Source organism: Astyanax mexicanus, chromosome 1, assembly GCF_023375975.1.
Source record: "Astyanax mexicanus isolate ESR-SI-001 chromosome 1, AstMex3_surface, whole genome shotgun sequence".
Taxonomy (NCBI): domain Eukaryota; kingdom Metazoa; phylum Chordata; class Actinopteri; order Characiformes; family Acestrorhamphidae; genus Astyanax; species Astyanax mexicanus.
Window position 1 is genome coordinate 51,049,955 of NC_064408.1, and position 15,598 is coordinate 51,065,552.

General features: G+C 42.4%; 1 protein-coding gene across 2 annotated transcripts in view; it reads right to left on the reverse strand.

Annotated features, from left to right (window-relative positions):
- LOC103032908 (capping protein, Arp2/3 and myosin-I linker protein 3-like) overlaps positions 1–15,598 on the reverse strand; it is a 105,526-nt gene that overhangs the window by 22,344 nt on the left and 67,584 nt on the right. For both annotated transcript variants that reach the window (XM_049479655.1, XM_022665145.2), the window contains exons 23-30: positions 15,274–15,367; positions 14,373–14,471; positions 10,265–10,384; positions 9,741–9,854; positions 3,535–3,710; positions 3,066–3,153; positions 1,133–1,252; positions 400–466 (exon numbers count right to left, since the gene is read on the reverse strand). In XM_049479655.1, the coding sequence (XP_049335612.1) occupies positions 400–466; positions 1,133–1,252; positions 3,066–3,153; positions 3,535–3,710; positions 9,741–9,854; positions 10,265–10,384; positions 14,373–14,471; positions 15,274–15,367 (878 nt within the window). The remainder of the gene's footprint in view (positions 1–399; positions 467–1,132; positions 1,253–3,065; positions 3,154–3,534; positions 3,711–9,740; positions 9,855–10,264; positions 10,385–14,372; positions 14,472–15,273; positions 15,368–15,598) is intronic.

Below are 15,598 nucleotides of genomic sequence, written 5' to 3' on the forward strand. Positions count from 1 at the left end.
TTATGAAGATGATAAGTAGCGCTGCAAGCTGTGAGAAAGATAGGCAGACCAAGAGACTGACAAAAACACAGACAGATACAAAGACAGATGGACGAATCCACAGAGATGGAGAGAAACTCATTTTCGCAAAGAGCTTATCTTTGCATAATGGAACTTTTTGTTTTTGTAAAGTCAGGCAAGCATCGCACAGAACAGAGAGAGAGAAAGAGAGAGACAGAATAAGAGAGCAAAAGGGAATGAAGGTCGTAATCCAGCCCAGCAGGGCACTCTTACTAATGGAGCACCAGAGGGAACAACAGCAGAGTAAGAGGGATTGATGGAGAAGTTATAGAAATAGCAAGAGAGTGAGCAAGTGAGTGAGACTGATTTAACGAGAGAGAGAGAGAAAGAAAGACTCACTCAGTCTGGTGGATACTGGTCGGATTCTCCTAGTCCTGGAACTATGCTTCTTAATGGCTATCGTGTCCTGCAGACATTAACAAAGCAGCATGTATTACTCATAAAGGTGTGCCATATCGTACCGTACACAATAATATCGCTTAGATTTTTAAATTTCGTGAAAGATATTATACCCTGAAATATCGTGCCATATCGCCCACCCCTAATCATCACATCAGGGTACTACTTTTTTGATGTTTTTAGCAAAATAAAAAATTTACACTGTTCTCATTTCCTATTTTATATATTTTCCTATTATATATATATATATATATATATATATATATATATATACATATTAAATGATATATCTACTTATTTTACTTTATTTCTAGATAAATGGAGATATATGGATTAGTATCATTATTAGTATCATGACATTCTGGATCATTGATTTCTGTTACAAATCTGATAAAATTCTTGAATTTTTTTTATATCTCAGTTAGGGGTGTACCATATCATATCGCATGCAATAATATAATTAATTTATTATTTTGTTGCAGTAATGTATTCGTAAAAAAAAAAATCAGTGTTTTGTCATATCACCAAGAGTATCATTATCGCAAAAAAAAAAAAAAAAAACATGAAATATCGTGATATTATTTTAGGGCCATATTGCCCACCCCTAATTACTCAAACACACAGCCAGACCCTCACTAAGGGTAGATACAACCACCGAAACACACACACTCACAATGCTGGTGCCCAGCTCCTCATCAGTGATCTCAAGCGAGTCTCTGTGTCTGTGTAACCTTCGTCCTGTTCCACCATCACAAATTCCATCCCACTGTTTTACCTGAGACACCTGCCGAGTCTACACACACACAAACACACACGTACAAAACTGATGCATTATCACTGATTCCTGTCTGATTATGCAACATAATAATAATAATAATAATACAGAGAGTGTACACGCTAAGCATATTATATTGTTTATATACAATGCCATCCAAAAGTATTGGAACACTACAGCCAATTCCATTATTTCTACTGTAGACTGAAAACATGTGGGTTTGATATTTTTAAAGAAGAATATGAAACAAAAGATCAGCATTTTAGCTTTTACCCATTTTTCTTGTCAGCAAAAGTACTGGAACTGGAATGTGACTATCAGATGTATTGTACTAACCTGTTGTGTCCTGTTAGTCAAACAATCAATAGAGCTGAATATCTAGATTTGGGCTTTGCCTGTGCAGACTGAGAATGTATGGTTAGAGGAGCTAACATGAAAACCATAGAGGTGTCTATGGGTAAAAACAAAACACAAGCAGAAGTACAATGTCTTGAAGAAGAAAGTCATCACTGGTGTACTAAGCAACAGATGCCGAACAGGTAGACCAAGGAAAATAAACATTTATGCTGTAAAGAAAAAACATAAAAAACTGACATCAGCAACAACCTCCAGAGGGCATCAGATTCAGATACAAATACCTGGAAATAAAAGCTGAAATGTTGACCTATCAAATCCAAATGTTTTCAGTCTTCAGCAAAAAAATGGAATTGGCCTCACAATACATTTGGAGGGCACTGTATAGGGAGACAGCTAAACAATATGCTAAGGACACACACTGTCATCAATAATTTTAATATTAAAACCAATTTAGCAGCAGATAAATAGCTAAAAGGACTCAAATATTAATCAAAGGTGCCTAATTAAGTAAATCTAAGAATTCCAGATAAGTTGTTAACATAATAACTGTAAAATAATAAACATTAAAAAAGGTTAAGCAAAAACTAATCAACAGAAATAAAGTTGAATTCTTTGGGATGCACCACATTTAATATTGTTTTATGTTTTCAATAACATATTTGATTTTATTTTAAGATTCAATGTGACTGAAATTCAGAGTTTAATTTAGAGTTAATTCTGAGTTATAAGGCTACGAGTTCATATTGTGCTCCAGGACCTGATACCTTGTCTTGCAAAAGAAGCAAGTTAGTATATCCTTCCTTATAGGAAGGCTGCATTTAAAGTCATTCCACGATTATACAGGTAAGTAAGTCCTTGATTTTCTGTCCTTAAGTGTCTGTTAGTCAGCTTTATACATTACACATGAATCAATCAGTTAGTTAGATTGGACTTCTATTATGAACATTTAGTGGGCAATTTAATTACAAAAATAAAAGTAATTGACATCCAACTTTTCCCTATTTGGTTTATGGTAAAAAAAAAAACAGAAATCTGGCTTCTGGTCAGAATAGAAATAATAGTCCTTTATGAGGGGAAAGTGTGTTGAATGTTGAATACTGAAGTGTTGCATCGCTGAACAGCTTTTGTAAGCATTTGTTTAAAAGACCAGTCGTTCTGGAGAGTGCAGTTTATGGCCTAGCACTCAAATATAATTGTTTGGCCTTGAAACACTTTATTCTTGTGCTGCATGTTATTCACTTTCTCATTGTGAAGCATCAGTATAAAGTCTATGAACAAGACAAATAAGCTTTTATAAGGTATTCTGGTGGTTCTTTTAGTTCTGGTTCTATGTAAAATAAATACATATTTACTAAGAAGTCTTAGAAAGATATTACACTTTCTTTTTATTAAGTGTAATATCAATAGGCATACAATAGGTATCCTCTGATTTCTGAATAAACTATGTGAGGCTGTGAAGTGTCATGGCTCCTACCAGAGCTTTGTGTGTAGAGTAAAGCTCCTGTAAGATCTGATCCACAATTGAGTTGGTGAGATACGACACTACAGACAGCTTAACCTCCCTAAAAGAGAAAAAGAAGACAGAGAGAGAACACATTTTGCAGTAAATGCTAAAAATCATCATTCGTTCCACCCTTCTATTATCACGCTGCATGTCACCCATCTGCTCCCTCGCTTTCACTATTTTTCTTCTGCTCTTTCATCTTTTTTCCCCTCATTCTCCTTCTATCGTAGTTCTCTCAATTCTGCCCTTACATCTTACATTCTTCCCTCACAACTGCACTTCCCATTCAGAATCTAATTTCTTTCCTCTGTCCTCTCTTATTCTTGATTCTGTACTCTTTCTTCTCCTCTGTTTTCTCTCGTTCCCCCTCTCAACTAAATATGAATCACTCAACTTAACTTAACTGAACTATGAGCTTTAATCAACTTCAATCTCTTACTCCAGAGCTCGATGGATGTCTTGAGCTGCTCTCTCCATCAGTGCGGTGCGAATAGCCGAGCGAGGGATGGACACTCGCTCTGAGACAGAGGAGAGAGGAGGACTCAGTCGTTCTGCCGCTGTGGAGGAGAGGGGGCACAGTTCACGGCACAGAGACACCATGGAGTCCACGATCACCTGTCAAACAAACAGTGTATCAAACAGTCAATCAATCAAATCAGTCAGTAAGTCAATCAGTCAGTCAATCAGACATAGTGTTGACTTCATACTGCTGTCCAGTAGGTGGTGCTAGTTCGGGGCTCATGATAAATGATATGAAGGGAAGTTCTATTTCATGCCTCCTGACCGCCAGAGGGCGGCTTAGCCTAGTGGATATTCCCTTGGGCACAGCAATGGACCGAGCAATTATACCAAAAAAAGCATGTGACCCACCCCTACAAGGGGCCGTCACACCCACCTATCTTCCTCTTTTTCCTCTCGCGCTTGGACCGTTCACAGCTCACGGAGCTGCAGAATTCTGCCCTCACGAGCTGTTTCGTTATTGGATTTACTGGATTCTACTGGATTTCGGATTTACTCGTTTTCACTCCTGAGAACTAGCGTGGCCCGGGCGGTGAGTATTGCGGTGACCCCGCTTGCCCGGGTTCGCTGAGCGTTAGTGCACCTTACCTGCACTCGCTCGCCACGGCCTACTGCATCGCTGGTCCAATAACCGCGTGCGTATTACTCCCGTCCGCCGTGGATCCTCTGTGTGCACCGCCTGCTATGGAGCCTATTGCCTGTCGAGCGTGCTTCGCGCCGCTGCAGCCAGACGACCCGCACACCCTGTGCCCCTCCTGCCTCGGGGTCTCTCACCTCCGTGAAGCTCTGTCTGACCCTTGCGTGCATTGTGCGACAATTCCCTTCGCCTCACGCCAACACCGGCTTGCGTCCGTCCTTATTAACGACGACGCCATGCTCTCCTCCTCGGGTTCCTCGATGGTGAAAACAGGAACTAAGCGCTCTTCTTCGCGACCTGCGGACGAGCCAGCACCAAAAAGGAAGGCAGGTGCTCTACGTTCACGCCTGGACCGCTTGGAAGCTCTCGTTACTCAGCTTCAGAGTCACCAGCTGCCCGCTGCCCTCCAGCTCGGCGCTGAGACCGCCGACTCCGAGCCCGTGGAGGATGATGATGATTTACTCTCCACTGCAGCCACGGATAGCCTCTTTACTTCAGGCAATGCTGCTGACTACACTGGACGGGCTGTTTCCCTCCCACGATCGCCCCTCTCTGCAGCGGGCTCTCCTCTCGGCTCCGGCTCGGTTGTGGATGATGGAAGTGCGTTGGAGGACACTTCTCCCCTCCCAACTATGGTTCGCGCTACTCTGGCTCGGCTTGGCTCCGCTCCAGCACAGCCTAATCCCAGCTCCAGTGCTTACTTTAAGCTAACCGCGGCGGATAGCCCCGCTCTCATTCCTCCTTGCAGCGCATTTGTGGGAGAGCTCCAGTCAGCCTTTTTGGCTGCAGCTTCGCGATCTCGACCTTCTTCCCTGGCTCGGTCGTTTTGGAACATGTCCGACGCGGCTCAGTACGGACTGGATCGTATCCCTCCAGTGGAGCCTTCGGTCGCCTCCCTGGTTGTTTCTCCTGACGAAGCGCTGCGTTCTGATGTCCGATGCCCAAGCAAGGCATGCAGACGCACTGATGAAGGTATCGCTAAAGCATACAATCACGCAGCGCGCATTGGCCGGCTGGATAATACTGTTTCTCATCTCCTTTTGGAAATGGAGTCTTCACCTCAGCTGGTAGATATGCCTTCTGCCTTTAGAGGTGCTCTGCAGACTGTTCTACATGGAATGGGATTCCTGACACAGGAGTTAGGCAGTCTTATGGCTAGCCTTGTGAGATTACGCCGTCATTTGTGGCTTTCTCAAGCGCCGTTGTCTGATGCGTGCAGAACCGCGCTCCGGGATCTCCCGTTAATGCCCGGCCAGTTATTCGGACCGGCGGCCACAGAGGCTTTGGAGCGCCGAGCTCGTATGACCGAGACGCGACAGCAGCAGCCGAAATCACATCGCTCTGAGCGTGTGTTTACACGCCCGCGTTCAGTTCTTCCACAGGCTCGCTCTGATCAGATCAGGCGTATGCCAACTCAGGCGAATAGGCGATCTCCCCCTCGGATCTCTGGACACTTTCGCCGCCCTCCAGCTCCCCCTCGGCGCCCCCCCGCTGGAACGAAAGGACCGCGCGCTTCGCGCTGACGAGCAGGGGCAGCCAGTGGGTGTTTTCACGGACTCTCAGCTGGCTGCGTGGTCCGTAGCTTCCACGGATCGCTGGGTTCTTTCGACCCTGAGTTACGGGTATCGGCTCCAGTTCAGGAGTCGACCCCCGCGAGTCGCACGTTTGATTCAGACACGTGTAAAAAGTTCAGTTCATGTAAACACTGTTCAGGAGGAAATATGTGCTCTTATTGCAAAACGTGCCATAGAGGAGGTGAAATGTCCCGTGTTTTTTCAGGGACACTGCTCCAAATATTTTCTAGTGCCGAAAAAAGACGGCGGCTTCCGCCCGATTCTGGATTTGAGGGGGATGAACCGACACCTCAAACGATTCACTTTCAAAATGATTCGTCCCGTGGATGTGCTCCAGGTGATTCAGCCAAACGAGTGGTTCACCACTCTGGATTTAAAGGACGCATATTTCCACATTCCCATAGCAGCTGTACACAGGCGTTTTCTCCGCTTTGCCTTTCAGAACCGAACTTATCAGTACCGGGTTCTTCCGTTCGGGCTTTCGCTAGCTCCGAGGGTCTTTACCAGATGCATGGCGGCGGCGTTATCTCCGCTGACTCGCGCTGGAATGAAGATCTTGCCGTACCTGGACGACTGGCTGATCTGTTCACTCTCGCGGGAGCAAGCGATGGCAGATCTCAAAGTGTTGCGATCTCACGTAGCAGGGCTGGGGCTTTCCATCAACCTGGAGAAAAGCTCCCTCTGCCCGAGTCAGTCTGTTCAGTTCATAGGCATGAACTTAGACTCGCGAGCAATGAGAGCATCTCTGACGACACAGCGTGTGGTGAGTATTCTGAGATTACTCTCCAGAGTTCACGTGGGCCGCTGCGTCCGCTACAGTCACCTGTTACGTCTGCTGGGAATGTTCACAGCGGCTGTGTGCATTTTGCCGCTCGGTTTGCTGGAACTGCGACCGTTTCAGATCTGGATGAATCATTTGGGGCTCGATCCGATCCGTCACAAACACAGGCTGGTGCTGATCGATCGGGGGTGCGAGGAGGCTCTCGCCCCGTGGAGGCGCCGCTCTTTTCTCATGGCGGGGGTACCGCTGGGGGTCGTGGCATCACGTCGGGAGATAATCACCACCGACGCATCTCTCACGGGTTGGGGTGCTGTATGGCAACGCAGCGCTGTGCAGGGTTCTTGGAGTTTTCACCGAGCCCAGGACCACATAAACCTCCTCGAGCTGAGAGCGGTTTATTTGGCACTCCAGCATTTTCTGCCACAACTCCAGGGTCGTCATGTTCTTGTTCGTTCAGACAATATGACAGTTGTTTACAACATAAACCACCAAGGTTGTACTCGTTCCCTGCCTGCTCTGCGTCTGGCACGCAGCATCCTCACCTGGGCAAATCACAGGCTGGCATCGCTGCGGGCGATTCATCTTGCTGGGACCCTCAATCTGACTGCGGATTTTCTCTCAAGGCAGAGGTTGGACCCGGGCGAGTGGTGCTTACACCCGGATGTGGTGCGTCAAATATGGGATCGTTATGCCATGGCTGCGGTCGATCTTTTTGCGAGTGCGACCACCACACATTGCCAGCGATGGTTCTCTCGCATGGACGAAGAGAGAGCGATGGGGACAGACGCGTTGGCACACGAATGGCCACGCTGCCTTTTATATGCCTTTCCCCCAATTCCGCTTCTTTTGAGCGTCCTGCTCCGAATTCAACAGTGCAGACACAGTGTCCTGCTGGTAGCTCCACAGTGGCCTGCCAGACCCTGGTTTCCTCTGCTTCACTGCCTACTCAGCAGCGAGCCCTGGCCACTTCCTGTGAGGAGGGACCTTCTCTCACAGATGGGGGGGCGACTGTGGCACCCGTGTCCGGAACGCCTCCAGCTCTGGGTGTGGCCTCTGGGCCCCCTGATGTTTTAATGGCTTGTTCTGCCTCTGTGAAATACACTGTGGAGAATGTCAGAGCTCAGTCTACCCGTCTCTTATATGGTAACCGTTGGAAGCTGTTTTCTGATTGGTGCACTAAGTTCAGGGTTTCTCCTGTGCACTGTGATATTCCTGTAGTGCTGGATTTCCTCCAGCATCTGTTTGATGCGGGTAGGGCACCTTCCACATTGAAAGTTTATGTCGCTGCCATATCGGCCCGTCATGTGGACATTAATGGATCATCCTTAGGTTCTCACAAACTGATCTGTGGCTTTCTTAAGGGTGCTAGGCGCCTAAGGCCTGTCAGGACCCCGCGCTGCCCTCAGTGGGATTTACTTTGTGTTTTAAGCCTCTTAAAGTGTGCTCCCTTTGAACCTCTATCACAAACGGGTGTTAAATGGGTTTCACTCAAAACTGCCTTTCTCTTAGCTGTTGCCTCAGCAAGACGTGTCAGTGAGCTGCATGCACTTTCAGTTAGTGCTGCTTGTTTACGTTGGTGGCCTGATTGTTCCGGTGTCACATTGTGGCCTAATCCTGTGTTTCTGCCAAAGGTTCTGGAATCATCTTTTGTTAACCAGTCTATTGCTCTGTCTGCGTTTCAGGACGAGCTTGTGGATCAGCCTTCAGTTCTGTGCCCTGTTCGTGCACTCAGGCAATATGTTTCAGCTACGGAACCTCTTCGTTCCACTGATCAACTTTTTGTGTGTTTTGGTGGCCGCACAGTGGGTGGGCCACTCTCTAAACAGGGTCTCTCACACTGGGTGGTAAGAGTCATCAGGATGGCGTATGATGCAGCTGGTATCACGTTACCTGCATCTGTGACATGCCACTCCACTCGTGCAGTTTCCACATCCTGGGCGGTACTTCGGGGTGTTCCCCTGTCAGAGGTGTGCTCAGCCGCGACCTGGTCGTCTCCTTGCACTTTTTCGAGGTTCTACCGGCTGAATGTGGCTGCGCAAATGGATCTGGCCTCATCCGTGCTCTCAGCCAAGAATCTGCCATTGGATGTGCTGCCCTCGTGACAAAGTTGGTATGCGTCATCCACTAGGCTAAGCCGCCCTCTGGCGGTCAGGAGGCATGAAATAGAACGCTAGTTACGAATGTAACTGTGGTTCTATGAATGCTGGATGACCGCCAGAGTCTGTCGTCACTCGGTCAGTCCGCGGGTTGCGCGAGAAGTTGTTCCGAGGAAGATAGGTGGGTGTGACGGCCCCTTGTAGGGGTGGGTCACATGCTTTTTTTGGTATAATTGCTCGGTCCATTGCTGTGCCCAAGGGAATATCCACTAGGCTAAGCCGCCCTCTGGCGGTCATCCAGCATTCATAGAACCACAGTTACATTCGTAACTAGCGTTCTTTTATTCATTGTTTCTTCTGAAATCAAGGAAAAGACCTTACCCTGCATTTGCTGGAGTAACTGTGTCTCTACTGTTCAGGAAAGGCTTTCTTTTATCATTTTAAAGGAACACATGTGCAACACATACGTACTTACCCCACACACCATCCATACCATTACTTTTACCAATGTTTCTTTTCCAATTGTGTGATGATCTGCAAGTTAGAGTGGTATGATGTGTGTTTATTATTTCTGGAGTGCACAGTAGAGGGGTAGTATGATGTGTAGATGACATTTCCTTTAACTCTACCTTAAATATTCAGCTTTTAATCGTAATACATAAACACAGCTCTACAAGGCTCTACTGGTCAGATGGTTTGAGCCACTACACAAATAAATATAATGTTATGCAAATTACAAATAAAAACTGATTTCAGACCGTAGTATTTTAGCGCATTTTAGTGCATTTTAGTGTGTTAATGGGTTTAGAGTTTGGATGATTTTTTTTATGTAAATATTTATCAAGCTGTTTGTGTGCATTTGCACAACTGTGTCAGCAATTGGTACAACTTTATTAGAAGTTGTGTCCATAAACAATAGAGTACTTTTATTTTTGTACTTATATATACTCATTTTTAAACTGTAACTAGAATTCTCTGGGGTGTTTTTGTGTGTTTTTGTCTTTGTGTATTTGTGTGTGTGTGTGTGTGTGTGTGTACCTGCAGTTCTTTATCTGCAGCCTTGGCCAATTCCCCAGCCAGAGAGTCTAGCCTTTGTCTGACCGGTCCATCAACAGAAAGCACATGAGCCAACTCACAGAGAGATGGATAGAGCTGATAGAGAGAGAGTAAAAGAAAGAGAGAGAGAGAGAGAGAGAGAGAGAGAGAGAATAGGATAGATGTATAAAATATTTATCTTCATATAACCTTAACAGAGAACATCTTATGATAAAAATAAAATACTTCCAGCATTGTTTCTGTAATGAAACAACAGACATAATTTATCTAATTAATGTGAATAAGGTATGCAGTTTTTGAATAAAAGAAAATTATTTGTCCAATTGCAAATCTAAACATAAAATGGCATAGGGGAACCATTAAAGAACCATTTATTCAAACAGCTAATTAAAGTAAAATGTTACTATATACTATAGATTATAGATCTGTAGTTGTTATCATTGTGTACCATATTCATTAGATATTTCATGTTCACACATCTTCACAGTTCACACATGCACACTCACCGCTCGGGAGTTGCGGGCCTCTTTCAGAACCTGTTTAGCTGCCTGAAGCTCCTCCACCTCCACCACACCACGCAGCACACACACCTGCTGCTGCACTCGTACACACAAGCGCTCCATCACCTGAATGATAGAAACACTATCAGAGAAAGAGACACAAAAGCAAACACACCCGCTACTGCACCAGTACACAGATTAGTTGGGCTGGTATAGTGAAACACATATTTTAAAAATATGTTAAGTATAATTTTGTATAATTTTGTTTTTGTTCAGTAGGTCAGCTGGTAGCTTTTTTAATCCACTGTTCAGCAAGCAGCTTCAAGGCATAGACTAAAATACTCTACAAAACTCATGGACATTACACCATTAATTACTAGGAATAAGAGAAAAAAAACTATAAAGTATCTAACCTGTGTATAACAGAACCTACTGTATCTGTCCTCAATTTTTATAAGATGTCCAGTTTTCACTAAGAAAAGGCATCTGGGGCCAGTTGTTCAAAAAATGTAATCCGGATCAAAATTATCCAGATTTGGTAATCACATTTTTTGCTATCCAGGATCAGGTGAACTGTCTTACTTTTAAGCCAGTTTTTCAAAGCAATTTTGGATTGGATCAACCTGATCCAGAAACACAGTTTTCAGGATTACCTAATCCGGATTACCAGCTATGTAAAAAACAGATAGAAGAACCAACAGGGGTTGATGACTCCTTTTCTTGCAGTAACAAGATACGGCTTATTGCAAAACAATACGAGCAATTGAGCGTTCTGCAGAGACGCTTTGCATGACTTAACTATTTGCGAGTCGAACCACAGGGAACATGCAACATAACACTTGCATGTATTGTCCTGCACAACGTTGCTACCAGACGCAATGTCCCTCTCTGTGATGTTTATGATGCACCTGAGCCTGTTGAAGAACCAGAACAAACTCTGGTGTTCTTTGCAATTGTTCGAAATTATTTTTGACAGCTTCATATCTGATGAATGTTTCCTTGACATTAATATACAGTGATGAATGACAGTGACGTAGATGAAAAAATGAATGTATTATTTTTGTTTGTTATTGAAATCTTTTGGGGGGTTTATTTCATTGTTTTTATTTTTACTTTACTACAGTAAAATTGTAATTGGTAGCCAATGTCTACTTTATTACTGTAACGGTTAAACAGGTCAAGTGCAAAATAGAAATAAAAATATATACACTAAATTGTACAAATACATTTTTTTTTACTTTAAAACTTTGATTTTAAAGTTTTACTACATTTTCTTCCTGAAATCCCCCTTGAAATCCTACCCCTTGTTGGGATCAGGGTAATCCTGTTTTTTTGGATCAAAGTTATCCAAATCCTACTGAAAAGTTTTGAACAACAGAAACTGAAGGTTTGATCCATTAACAAACTAGGATTGGATTACGTGATCTGATCCGATTTCAGATTGCTTCTTTCCCTTTTGAACAACCTGTTTTCCAGATTTGATCCAATCCGATAACCAAAATCCGATCAGATTACCTTTGAACAACTGGCCCCTGATGCTGCCACCACCATGCTTCACTGATCTGATGGGGGAACGGGTAGTAATTCTTTAAAACTGTGTTTAGGAAGATTTTTATTTTTCATCGGAACACACATTTTTATCCTACATTTAATGATGGTCACAGCTTTCCCTGAGATTTACCACTTCATCAAGCTACTTACAGTTTTTCTCAGTTACTGTGGAGCATTTATCACATCAGAATTGAATTTCTCAAAACCAGCTGTTCAATCTGCACATCAGCTAGTCCCTTGTGCACATCACAGAAACTAGTTCTCATTTATTTTAAACAAACAGCAAAACTTTTTGTAAAAAAATCAGCTGTTTTCCAAATTATGAATGGCTTCTGTCATGCAGTTTTAAACATTATTATACGTTACTCTGCAGAATTGGCTTATGCACCAGAACAGCTACCCGTTAGTTAACTGCATACGTCCTTACATTCAAATTAGTTAAACTAGTTGTCAGAGCCTGTAAAACAGTTTTTATACATTTTTTATTCGATATTTTCTGGTAATTATTTCCCGGATGGATAAATTACTAAAGTGCTCATTTAAGTTTGTGGAAACAAGCAGGTGGTCATAATGTTATGCTCATACCTGTCAAGTCTCCCGTTTTGGCCGGGAAACTACCGTATTTTACTCCTCTTTCCCGCCGTCCTCCCGTATTAGTATTTTCCCGTAAATTTCCCGTATTATACTAAATAAAAAAATATATAGGCCACAGGCGACAATGCACTGACCGCTGTGTGTCTCTTAACCAATCGTGGTGCCGGTTCAAGGAGAAAGTCCCGCCTTTCAGGAGAAACAGCCAATCAGCTTACTGGTTTTGCGGAGAGCTGTTTAGTGTGGGGAAAGCCCCGCCCCTCCCCTCGCTGTGAATTCAGGCAGCTAGTCGGAGCAGCTGTCGTTAAAACTAATCTGGATATACGGAGATTTTTCTAAAAGAAAGGTAACTAACCATGTAAACTGTGATGAGATTGTTTCTGATAGCTGGTTAAAAAGACTCTTCTCTGAATCAAAACCCATAAATTAAACCCACTGTGTGTTTAATAAAATACAGCTTGTGACCCAGTTAGCTTAACTTTAGAATTAGCTAGATAGATATTCAGGGTTTGAGAAAAATCTACATATATATATATATATATATATATATATATATATATATATATATATAATGCCCTGCCCTGATGTGCCTGATCAGCCAATAACTATAATTTCCAAACTCTATTTGTTCAGGGCTAGTTTTAGGGTTTGTTAGAATTTGTTTAAATCTCAAGTATTGTGGTAATGTATTATAATGTAATGTAATGTATTATTTAGAAGGGGTAGAAGAGATGGTTGAGCTGGAGAGAGAGAAAATGTGGAGAGGGCTGAAATTAACTGAACTGATCAGGAGTGGACTGAACGATAGAAAGAAGTATTAATGAAAGATTATTAATTGTGTAGGCCCCTTAGGACTATTATTTACTTATGGAATATATCTGATCCATGTCCTTCTTGTAAATTTGTGCACCCTTCAATTTCATATATATATATATATATATATATATATATATATATATATATATATATATATAAAGCACAAGCCCTCGGTTGGGCTGTTGGGGCGGCGGAAAAAAATCCCTTATTTTTAAGTCCAAAACTTGACAGGTATGGTTATGCTTGATCGTTGTATAATGATATACAGTACAGAAATTGATCTGTGATCTGACAAATTGCTGTGATTTTAGAAGCGTACATCTGATATGTAAAATAACTGCATCTTGTCCAGAATAATAATGAATGTAATTCATAAAAGTCATGTTGTAAATTCTGGAATGTAACTTAATGGAACTGGAATGAAGTAAACTATACATCTGGATGAAGCTGGATAAAACCTGATGAAACACAATGTACTGAAAGTCCTGTCTGTCTGTTCTGGGGTACGACATGGTCTGTCAATAAATTACTATATAAACAGTAAAATCATAAAGTGGAATTCTTGGAAAGTCCTATTTCTTGCAGTTAGTCTCTCATAAACTGTAGTGTGTAATTTTGTACTATTGAAACTGATTCATAATTCACAGGAAAAAGTGCAGGATAGTGTATTTTAAATAATTCCCAGACAGATACAAAAACATTAGCAATGAGAAAATCCTTATAGAGTAAACTGAAATACGACCACATGACTAATCATTTTGACTGACTTGTTCGTAATCAATGACTAAACAACTTTATATTCTGATGACTGACACATTCATTGACATATATACATACCTTTGGGGCACGGACAAAATATTTTGAGTAAATTATGGGCATTATCTGCTCGTTCATTTTGTCGTGCTGTTTATACAGACTGTTTTGAGAAATGCGCACACTGTGGTGCAATTATTAATTCTGATTTGAGAAATGCATCAAAGTGACTGAGAGAAAGTTTAAATTAAGGGAGTATTTCATTTAAAAACAACTTCTGGGAAAAAGTGAATATTTTCTCTTTGGAATATCTGAAAACTATTTGTTTCAAAATGTCACTATTCAAAAAAAGGTTAAAATGTCCAATGCACAGACAAACAAACAAACACACATATACACACACCTGTTCAGCAGTGCTGGTCACCAGGCCTTGGTGAAGCCGGAGAGCTTGTCTCTGTGAGAAGCGCTGAGTCTGATTATTCCTCAGCAAAGCTCTCTGAATCTGGAACAGCAGAAGAGAAGCCATCTACTCAATCTCCCTGCTCTCATCTACACACATCTCACACACACACACACACACACACACACACTCTCACACTCACTACTGAGAGCTGCACACTGTGTCCAAGCAAATATGAAAAGGCCTCTTCAACTCAAATTCCCTCTGTGATCTAGTGTAAATAAGTAAGTCAGTGGCCTTTGCGTCAAACGCGCACACACTTCTGAGACGCGCTTGATGCATTATTCATTTCACAAGCTGGACTATTTTCTCATTAAAGTGCATTTGCCTAAGAGATGAGCTACACTATGTTAAATGACATTTTCATGAGAGTGCATGAATGTTTATGCATTTTGGGACGCTCAGAGTAAACACAACTGTCAACATTATATCAAATGTGTTGGAGAGTTAATATAGAGTTATATAGTGGTATATGGTTAGAGTTTGTATCTCATATGATTTACAGGAGACTCTAGACCCTCATCATTACTCAGATTGTGACCACAGTGTGCCTCAAACACTATACACTACACCACCAGAATGTCAATTTCACTGCTGCCCTGTGAACGGTCCTCCAACCAAATAACAGCTGGTGACTAATTATGAATGTGGTAGAAGAGGGATTGAAATAATTGTTAAAATAATCGATTGGTAGGGGAGTGTTCAGTATGAAAATACGCTACTCCGTGTTATCAGGGTTGTGGGTTATTATACTATAATAATGTGCAATACAGTATAACTTCATATTTCAGATATGACCCGTCCTGAAATAGCTCTGAAAGTGGTGTAGATTTAAAAATCATACTTTGGTAAGAGCTTGCTCTGTCTTCTCTGGAGCAATCCGATACGCCTGTGTGACATCACTCAGGGGAATGGGCATGTACTGCAGAGTGAAATTACTGAAAGAGAACAGAAGAAGAGCAAGACAAAGAAGACAATGTTACTAAATAAAGAATAGAATGAACAGAAGAAAGAACATAAGCAAAAAGAAACAAAGAGCACAATATACAGAAGAGAGGTGAAGAGATGTATACGGAGATCAATATAGAGAATAAAATAAGAAGAAGAAAGGAGAAGAGATAAAGGAGAAGAGAGAAAAGAGAAAGAAGAGAAGAGAAGTGAAGAGAGAA